Source organism: Ixodes scapularis, unplaced genomic scaffold, assembly GCF_016920785.2.
Source record: "Ixodes scapularis isolate PalLabHiFi unplaced genomic scaffold, ASM1692078v2 PGA_scaffold10__122_contigs__length_95168666, whole genome shotgun sequence".
NCBI classification, from domain to species: domain Eukaryota; kingdom Metazoa; phylum Arthropoda; class Arachnida; order Ixodida; family Ixodidae; genus Ixodes; species Ixodes scapularis.
In genome coordinates, this window is record NW_024609836.1 from 84,957,189 (window position 1) to 84,967,891 (window position 10,703).

At 47.0% G+C, this 10,703-nt stretch overlaps 1 protein-coding gene across 1 annotated transcript; it reads right to left on the minus strand.

Moving 5' to 3' along the window:
* Positions 1–2,775: 2,775 nt before the first annotated feature.
* On the minus strand, positions 2,776–10,489 carry LOC8025113 (glutathione reductase, mitochondrial). Its single transcript, XM_040220227.3, has 2 exons — positions 9,155–10,489; positions 2,776–3,850 (listed from the first exon to the last, which is right to left on the minus strand). Exons 1-2 carry the CDS (start codon positions 10,331–10,333, stop codon positions 3,605–3,607), a joined length of 1,425 nt encoding a protein of 474 aa, XP_040076161.2. The 5' UTR covers positions 10,334–10,489; the 3' UTR covers positions 2,776–3,604.
* Positions 10,490–10,703: the final 214 nt, after the last annotated feature.

Sequence of the window (10,703 nt, forward strand, 5' to 3'; positions counted from 1 at the left end):
TCCGGACGTCAGCCAATTGAAAACAAATGAGCAAAATACTCCTTTTAGTACTTCGTCGTTAGAAGTTGAAACAGCATTCCCGCAAGATAATTGCGATTTGATAGAACTGAAACGCGGTCCGATCCGGAACCTTGCCTGCCAGCTGCTGTCACGCGAGCGGTAGATCTGCTCGGCGTACTTCAACCTTGCTCCCGCTAATCGCTTTGAATACGATAACTCCGTTAATTGTAGTCTGCTGCTTCGATATTGAGTTGCACAATAAGATATACTCGAAATTTGTTGCCCTGTTCCTCCGCGCAACTGCACGTCCGTTGCTTACGCACGTCATGTGGTTCGCACATATAATCACTCTGTCGAGCACGCGGGGGTTGTGCGATAAGCAGTGCTGTATTGCATTTTGAGCAGCTGAAAGCCACTCAGAAAATATCAAGGACACCATCTACAGAAACATATGGTACTTGCTTTTTGATTCTCATTAAGGCTCACAAAGTTTCAAGTTTTGGCATCTGTTACACTGTTATCCCATTACCTAGGTCCCTAACCACTCATGTTCATCTGTGCTGCTAAGCACAATTGAAATTGCTCCCGTGCTCGTCTAAGACAAGCTGAAGTGCAGTGAAAACTGATCTGAGCTGCTCCTAGCCTGCTCCAGAATGTAGTTTTAGCTGCTCCCAACCTGCTCCAAAACAGCGGTTTCAGCTGCTCCCGTGGCTGCTCCCAAGTACACTTCATGAGTTCCACCCCTGATGTTCTTTTTCGTTTCTGGCACAAGTTTGCCTATTGATTCTTTGGTTCATTCCGTTTCATCCTGCATCGTTGTCTGTCATTCGTGACAATATTATCTCCAAATTTTTGATTGGTGCTTGCTCTGTATTTTACGGCAGTATAGTTTGTGTGTGATTCATTGTCGCTTCTGAATTTGCCAGTTCTGCACACTTGTGGCAGAGTAAATATGCTTTGGTTAGTGGAAGAATGCATTGTAAACTTGCCTTCCTGCTGGCATTGTATGAACAAAAGTGTGGTGGGATGAATGGGCTGCCAAAGATTGGCTGCAGAAAGTGGAGGATTAGCGGCACATGGTACTTTACTGCCAACGATTGTTCATCTTGTGTCCAATGTTTATCTTGTGTCCAATGTTTATGCAACAGGAGAAGCCCCTCCATTTATTTTGTGTTTGCGATTCCAGGGAGAACCGTGAATGCCAGAGAAGACGAGTTGAAACAAGCTCTGTAAATTGTTCAAGTTTCCCATAAATAGAGCACGTTTTTTCGAACAAGTGTTACTGCATTTGTTCGTTTTTCACTTCAGTGGGGAGCTTCCCCACTCCGTCTGTGATAAAATGTAAGTTTTCTACAGCCACTGTGCAATATTAAAATTTTCAAGATATGTTTTCTGTGTCAATGTTGTTGATGTTTGTCTCGTACACAACTCTCCTTAGTTATGATCATCTATTACACTTCATAGGTGTTAATATTCCTTTTTCTCACCACTTTCAGTTTAAGAAGCTCCCGCTCCTACATTACTGCCGGAGCAGACTGATCTCGTCAGCCAGTTTGTGCTCCTCTTTGTAATTGTTGTAAATCATGCGGTTCAAATGTGTCTGCACTAAATATTTTTGATGAAACTATCAGTTCCAATTACTACTTCATGCAGCTTCAGTCAATGGCATGTGCACCATGGGGGTTGGTGCCATTTTGCTCAACTCTAATACCCGAATCGCATGATATGATTTTACTGCAATTTTGCAGTTGTGACGTCGCTCGTGGCGAAATGTAGGGTGGAAGCTGCAGTGCCCAAAGTTGTGGCTGCACACCGTGTGAATAGACCATATATGAAATGCACAGTGCCATCTAGTGGGGTGCCAAAGAACATGCTTGGTCTCATCAGTTCGCTTCAGTGGTGGCAAAGGCCAGGGCGCAAAAGAGTAGTTTTGAAAAATCCTTCGCTCGCACAAGCATTTGCGCAGAAAAAGCGCTTTCGAAAACCAGGTGCTCCCACCTGTGCCTTTGCTGGCACTCAAAGCCAAATATTGAGCTGAAGCATGTCCGCCATGTTGGCTGCGGCAAGGAACCGACGATCGGCGGGACGACAAGCAGGTACATGCGCAACAGCGTAAAACAATGCTAAACCTTAGCTCGCAGGTGTGGGAAAGGATAGATGACTGAGCAGTAGGTCTCGATTGTGACTGAAAATGCTAAGAAATTGACAAACAGCAGAGGAATCTCGACGTAACAGCGGATTATTTGCATCTATTGCCTCATTTGTATGTTCAGAAATGTTTTGGTGTTTTTTCAAGTTACATATCATCTATTTTGTGTTGGCCATAAGTATTTCGGCTTAAGTTCTTTGCTTGATACTTCATTCATTCTAATAGGGAACTTATTTAGCACATTTTGATGTGTTGCAACATACACCATATTTTCCGGGCCAATTTAGGCCGAAAAAAAGTTTTTGCTTAAATAATCTGCATCCGGTGCGTAGTTCGTACTGGTGCTTAGTCGACACGAATATCTTCTCGTACACGACACACCTTGACAAATGTCTGCTTTTTTAGCTCACAAAGAAGCTTGTATTAAACATAAATCATTAAGAACATACTCTCATTCACAAAACCCGTCACGCCTCGTCACAATGAACGATCTTGAAGACCAAAACTCCTGTATACTCTGCGGACTATAGCCCGGAAAATGCGGCACCAACGAGAAAACGAAAAGATACTGGGACTTGCAAAAATGGGAACTCGCCGTGGTTAGGAAAAAGTTCACAACAGTTCCATTTTCCAAGACAATTTATTGAATAAATCCTACAACCATCACTTTCAATACCGATCCTTGCATTGGAGCAAATATTTGCGGCCTCCTGCGCTGTACGCACGGAAAGCCTATCACAGTAGTGTGGTCGGGATGTTTTGAGCATTTTATTAATACATCTGCTCTTAACCTGGTCCCACATATTACAATCTTAACTTCCCACCTACAAGTTTAAAAGTATACAGCATGACTTGCAGGTGCCACATGTCAAGACAGTTAACCCGAAAAAACTAAATCTCGTGCAGCATAGAACATTGGGCTTGCACTAAGCTACCTGCTGTAAACTGCCTGTTGGTGGCATCAAAGAATCGCATAATATCCCCACCTATGTAATAAGCCGGCATTCAACATAAACACAAAACAACATAAACATAAACGTAAATACATTCAAAACCAATCATCTCTTAAATAACCCGTTAGAAAGTGGGGGCAAGCTTGTTTGTACATACTGGAAAGGAAACAAGTGAGGAGTGAAAGAGCTTTGGTGGTGCCCCTAGAAAATGAAAGTTACAGTCTTTATCAATATGAAAGACCCACTCTGAATACCTAGTTAAAGGCAAGGTGGATAATGCAGCAAAACTTAATCGGCGTGCATTCCTGCGGACAGCAGCCACAGTCTCGGCCACGTGCTCCGAGCGGTCTCTCGTATTGGTGGAGACTGTACAAGTGCCGTCCTACACTGTGCACCAACCATGCACAAAGGGAAAACGCTCCGCTCGATTCCGTTTGTTCAATGTGCCCTTTGCAGCAAAGGCATTCAATCTTGCGATTCGCTGCAGCATCCGATCGCGCGTCTACCGCATCGTGACCAGCTCTTCGGCGGATGTCGGGTGGATGGCGACGCAGTCGTCGAACTGGGCCTTGGTGGCACCCATCTTGATGGCCACCCCAAACCCCTGCAGGATCTCGTCCGCACCGTCGCCGATCATGTGCAGCCCCACCACTTTCTCCTCCTTGCCCGCGCAGACCAGCTTCATAACGCACTTCACCTTGCGCCGAGTCATACTGTAGTACATTGGCGTGAAGCTGCTGCGGTAGACCTGCAGAGGCGATGGAAAAGGATGCTGAGGACGTGCATCTTGTCAACGTTTCCAAATCCCAGGCATGGTTTGGGGGTTAATTTTTGGGTGTATTGGTATTTACCGAAAACTCTGAACCCTATTATAACACCCTATATAAACTATAGACAATTCACAATATTTATAAAAGAATGTAGAGCACTAGAGGCAGGCAATGACATCAAATTGGAATTAAATGTAAACCAAACTTTGTATTGTAACTTAAAAAAAAAAGTATTAATATTTTGTTTTTGATGCTGTTGGAGGTTTTCCTCACCTGTTTAAATTCATATATTCAATCATTCCAGTATCTTGTGTATTTTGAATTTTTTTTTATTTATATACTTCTGTTATTGGGAAGATGCCAATCAATGTCTAATTTTGTAAGCCTGTCAAAAAAATATAATAAAAAAAAAAATATTTTTTTTTTTTATGCAACAACAATGTTTCAGGACATTTATTATGGTAATAATGGCAAGTTAGGCTTTCGTGCAAAAACTGCACCCTGGCTAGAGGGAGTTTGAATTCCCACTGCGAGCACCGCAAACACTGCAATTTTGAATCCTGATGAGCTGAAGCTTGTATTTAATGCCATTTTTAGTGGTTCGAATTTATAGACCTTATGTGACCTGCTTAGCCACAAGTGCCATGCTATAAACCAACACACAGTTTACAAACAAGTGGGTGTTTGCTCACACCAGGTGTGGGCACTGCACATGCACACAAACCAGACGCGTGGACAGAAGCGTCTGCTCAAGCGCCGTACCGACAGCAGTGCCACCGCAACGGCGTAACGTCGGAGCTGTGTGTTGGTGTATATGTGTTTAATACAACACTCGTCAAAATGGTCTTGTCACTGTTGAGTGGCCTCTTAGCAATGTGCATAGCATTTTGCAAGAATAATTGCATTGCTCTAATTAGTGGCCTTAAATATTTCGATACATATTTTTTCACGTTCTGAAATAATAATAAATTTCGACACGGCTTCCAAATTTCGTTTTCTCATTGGCTGCTGCTTTGCATGAAAAACCTAGCTGGCACAAGGATGCGGGTTGAGAGAAAACCCAGAGCCATGAAATGTGTCCCAATGTCTCATGTTTCTAAAGTGGGATGATTTGGCAGTTTTGAAGGTGCCCAGCAAGTTTCTAATTGAAATTTAGCACTTTAGTAAGTAAAAATTAAAACTGGAAAAGAATCAAACACTTAATTATTCAAAATGCTACGCACCTTCCTCAATAAGCCCTTTGAAAGAGACCAATAGGTGCGTATGGGATTAACCTTTTTCTTTAATTACTATGCAAAGTTTAGTTTTTACAGAGAAAGTTTGGCTGGTGCACTGTGAAACGTTTTATACTGAACATAGTCACGATTAGCATATTGAAGGGTATGACACCACCACCACTAGTGTGCTGCTTCTCCTCGGCAAAAGTCGGTGATTGCGCACAATTACGACAATCAATGATTTCTGTGCTATTTCGAAACAGTTCCATTTTCTATTGTGTATCTGCCAATACCTCTAGTGAAAATATTTAAGTTTTGTGCCACAAACAAGTGCAACCGTCATATCTACTCTCATAGTAGATATCGAAAGCAGTACACAACAGGTGGTTCTGTCTGCAAAACAACCTCGTCTCTACCATCTGCAGCTGTAAAGCGACACTGTACACGCAAAACTGGTTTGCACTCCTGAAACGAGCAGAGCGGGAGCGTTTGTTTCACGTTAACTTGGCAAACTGTAGAGGCTGCGGCCCCCACAGCCCAATAATGGCATTGGAGCAAGGCTTGTGACAATGCTCCATGGTCGGGGCCATGGAGGCCTCATTACCACCACAGCAACTGCATCTTCAGCGACACTACGCTACACGACACAGGAGAAAGACGAAGACATGTTACTATTCAATGATACTTAATTCGGCTCAAGCCTTTTCCGAAAACAATGTGGCTTTTGAACGATGTTTGAAAGATTGCAGCCCTGTAATCGACCACTTCCGCTCAAAACGTCATCCTGGCATTAGTACTCGCCACACATTCGCACGTAAATTGAGCGTATGGTTGTCTCATAAACTTTTCCAGAAGAGATCGTTACTCTAGCGGACGGCAATGTTGCGGCAGTGGACGTTCATTCGAAGTTGGTTGGTTTTGCGGCAGACGACTCTTGGCCAGCAGACGACAAATGGTTCCTCCAGGCCTCGAATTTGGTGGTGATATAAAAGCTCCCGTGATGTGAGATCACGTGCCTCGCTCTGACACACCGTACTCTCCAGAGTTCGCCAACTTATCGTGAAACGGAGTATGGCTCCATTTTGCCAGAATCGTAAATGAGTCTAGATATTCTACAATACCTAGTCTTGTGTGGCAGTGAGCAGGCTAGATATTTTGTCCAAGAACCAGAAAATGAAGTGCTACTTTGCAAAGGCATTGAACAGTGTCACTGCATTTGCCATTCTTCATGGTACACCTAAAAATGGCTGCCGGCACCATCATGTCTCAGCCACCACGTTTGTGCTTGAGTGCAAAGGCCCGTTCACGGACTTAGGACTCCTTAGAACCAAGCGCCTTGAAACCTCTTAAAATTTCTTAGAACGAGATAACACACTAAAATGCTGGCGCCATCTGTGCGGTGACCCTGGAACTTCATTTCACTAGAGTGAAGGTTTTGTGGGATTTCTGAAGTCAAATGAACGTAATACCTATGAGAAATGTTGTTTATGATGTTGACAAAAGTTTTTCGAGCCAAGAAAGAAAGGATGATGCACAAGAGAAATATCAATGTATGCAGGACTACCAGGTTTCCACTGCTACCATATAGATGGCTCCAGTGTGTCCTCTCGTCATAAAGGCACTCGGTCTAAGAAGTCGCAAGTGTGTGAACGGGCCTTTACCAAGTGCACTCTGTTGCTGCTTCTGACGAGAACACAAATATTGGCGCCATCTATATAAAGTAGCTGTGGAACAAGTTCGATCCACATATAACTAGACTGAAGGCTTTGCAGTATTTGCGACATCAAATTCACACTATCGATGAGAAATGGCCGTTTGTAGCATTGCAACAATTACTTCAAGGCCACAATAAAAGAATGATGGGTAAGAGAACCTAGGAAATATATACGCAGATGGAGAAGTTCCAAGGCTACCGACAGATGGCGGCAGTGTGCCAGTGTACGAAGATTTAATAAAGTCATTGGGTTTTAGAGACAGCGAAGAGAGAGTGGATTTCAAGACTGTAGAGATTACCAAGCAAAGATTAAGTGAATGGTGGCAGAAATCGAGAGAAAACTAGGTATTTTCTTATTCACTGATGGCAAGGGGGTTTCATAGCCTCACTTTCTTTGCACTGCGGAGTGAATATAGATTTCACATTTAAATATTCTAAGCTTAAATGGTAAAACAAAATGGCTAGGTGGCGTAAGCTACCGCCCGATCCAAAGGGGTCAGCCGTATTGATCCATCCATCCATCCATCCACGATAGATGAATGGATGCTAACGGTTGTACCAGAGCCGTATATGTAGAGAGTTTGGTCAAGGGGAGGCGCGGGCAGAGCCAGGGCGTGCACCAGACTCGGCAAGAGGGCTTGGCATGCTCTCTTGGCCAACCAGAAGCCGAAAAGAATCGCCTAGCGGTGGTAGCAAGAAACAGTTCTGATCAAAGGTCTATGTTTGTAAATGGTTTTAATAAGCGCGTAAGAGTGAAGCGTAGTAACTCTTCGTGGTTGAAAATAGGGTGCACGTGTTGTTTTGATTATGATCATGCAGAAAGATGTAAGAAACGAATGCGTCGCTCAACTCTGTTTTACTCGGACAGAGTGTGACCACTCGGACGGCAGATTCCCGGCCCTCGGCGCTTGGCTTACGGATTATGTCGATCGTTCCGCTAGTCGCACTCCTCCACCATCATTTTGGATGAGCGTGATTGAAACATCACGTGTACCATATTTTCAGTCATCGAGAGTTACTGTAATGCAGTTATCAGGTTTGCTTCTCGCGACCACCGCCAGGGTATTATCTACGGCTTCTGGTTGGTCACATTTGAATTTCTGAAGACGCCCTGGAACACGCCCAGCCCGCTTTCGGCCAATGGCGCCTCCCCATTTGTCTCCTATACATGCCAACGAATGGCCAAACTCTCTACATATACGGCTCTGGGTTGTACCCTTTATATCGTGCGGTAGCTTACGCCACCTAGCCTCTGCACTCTTTCGTTTCGTGTATTCCCATGCGGCCCCCAGAGCCGTATATGTAGAAAGTTTGGCCATTCGTTGGGAAGTATAGGAGACAAATGAAGCGGCGCCATTGGCCGAAAGCGGGCTGGGCGTGTTCCAGGGCGTCTTCAGAAATTCGAGTGTGACCAACCAGAAGCCGGAAATAATACCCTGGCGGTGGTCGTGAGAAACAAACCTGATAACTGCATTGGAGTAACTCTCGATGGCTGAAAATATGGTACACATGATGTTTCAATCACACTCATCTAAAATGATGGTGGAAGAGTGCGACTAGCGGAAAGATCGACATACTCTTACGCCAAACGCCGAGCGCCGGGAATCTGCCGTCGGAGCGGTCACACTTTGTCCGCGCAAAACAGAGTTGAGCGGCGCATTCGTTTCTTACATCTTTCTGCATGATCATGATGAAACAACACGTGCACCCTATTTTCAACCACAAAGAGTTACTACACTTCACTCTTACGCACTTATTAAAACCCTATACGAACAGAGACCCTTGATGATCGATCAGCTCAGAACTGTTTCTCCCTACCACCGCTAGGGGATTCTTTTCGGCTTCTGGTTGGTCAAAAGAGCATGCCAAGCCCTCTTTCCGAGTCTGCCGCACGCCCTGGCTCTGCCCGCGCCTCCCATTGACCAAACTCTCTACATATACGGCTCTGGCGCCCCCATTGCCAGTCTACCCGCGCTCGTCTGCCGGGTCCCTATAGGCTCCTTGCATTGACGTCACATCGCACACATTTGAACACCAAGTAAAAGGAGGAGAGTAGCTGCTTTTGTAAGAATTTTGAGTGACAGGTTAATCCTCTATAATCTTCTGGGAGGAGAATGGTGACGCCTGTGCAAATCCGGGAGGCACACAGGAGGATCCTGATAAGAGGGGAGCTCCTTCTTCCCCTCTTCTCTGGAGGGCAACGGAAATGACGTCCTGTGCGACTGGACCTCAGATTTCATGCATAATACTGCATTGCCTAAAGACAACCCCGGCACCATGACTACTACACCATTCGCTGTACACCAATCAGACATGCTTCGTTCAGCTGTAGTTTAGCCAGTTTAGCTCACCTTGATGTCCTCAGGGCCGTAGTGGGAGCGCGCCTCGGCCTCGGTCATGCCCACCGTCCCGATGGGCGGGTGGCTAAAGATCACCGTCGGGATGTTGGCGTACACGAGCCTCGAGTCCGGCTTGTTGTTGAACAGCCGCTCGGCAAGCCGCCGCCCGGCCGCGATGGCCACGGGCGTCAGCAGCCACTTGCCGCAGACGTCGCCGAGCGCGTACACCCCGTCGCAGCTCGTGTTCTGGAAGGCATCCACCTGGACGTGCCCCGTCTTGTCCAACACGACGCCCGTCTTGTCCAGGCCGATGTCGACCGCCGGCTTTCGGCCGACGGCCCAGAGGAGACAGTCAACGCCCTCGATCTCGACACCCGTCGTCGTCTTCACGCGGAGCAGCGGGCCACTCTTCGTGACGCTCGCCACAGTGCAGTGTTTCTCGAAATGGACGCCTTCGGAGGCCATGTGCTCCATCAGCGCAGAGCCCAACATCGCGTCGAAGGCTCGGAGGATCTTATCGGTGCGCACCACAACGGTCACCGCGGTGCCGAGCGCGTGAAACACACCGGCGAGCTCGACGGCGATGTAGCCGGACCCCACGACGACCGCCTTCTTCGGAATGGAGGTGAGCTCGAAGAAACCGTCGCTGGTGATGCCGTGTTCGGCACCCGGGACATCAGGGACGATCGGGTAGCCGCCGGTTGCGATGAGCACGTGATCGGCCGTGAAGGCGTCGGTGCCGACGCGAACAGTCTTCGGAGCCGTGAAGCCACCCGCGCCTCTGATGATCTCCACGTTGCTTTTAATCAGATTCGCCTTGTAGATGCCGTTTAAGCGCATGATGTAATCGTCCCGCTTCGCCTTGAACTTGGCCCAGTCGACGGCGGAGGCGGCGGTGACGGCGAAGCCGTAGTCTTCGTGGTCTTTGATGAGTTCGGCGTGGCTGGCGGCGTAGTAGCACAGTTTCTTGGGCACGCAGCCGACGTTGACGCAGGTGCCGCCGAGGGGGCCCTGCTCGACGAGGGCCACCCTGGCACCGTGCTCAGCGGCACGTCGGGCGCTCGCGATGCCGCCCGAGCCGCCGCCGATGACGAGGTAGTCGAAGTGTCGGGCCGTGCCGGTCATGGTGTTGGTGCTCAGAGAGCGCCGGATGCCGTGGCTGCTAGCGAGGAGACAGCGCAACAGAGGCATTAAGCGGGGGCAGAAATTCCGGGTTTGTCCAACCGCGAAAGAAGACGGCAAAGTACACTGTACACTTACTTGAGGTAGAAAATGAATGGAAACAAGGCAGAAAGGCGGGCAAGGCGGGGGCGAGGAAGCCGCCGACTTGATGTAGTGGATTGGATTGACTTTGAGTTTTAAATATCAAAAAAGAGGGGAAAGCGTTCGCGCTGCCGGGCAAAACACAAAATCTACCAAGCAGAAATCAGTGACCAAGCTCGTGCACGTTTTTTTTTTTTTTATTGTACTGAAAAATTAACGAAAACATTACTCACATTGCACCTACAGGCATTCAGTTCCATCAACAAAACTCTTCAGGCGGTTTTTCCAGTTCCCTAGG

What these genes read in the sequence shown, in the direction of transcription:
- LOC8025113 (XM_040220227.3), bottom strand. Translation starts at nt 10,333, where the DNA reads ATGCCTCTGTTGCGCTGTCTCCTCGCTAGCAGCCACGGCATCCGGCGC. An exon ending in ACGGCCCTGAGGACATCAAG is followed by an intron (nt 3,851 to 9,154) that starts GTGAGCTAAACT and finishes TCGCCTCTGCAG; the next exon opens with GTCTACCGCAGCAGCTTCAC.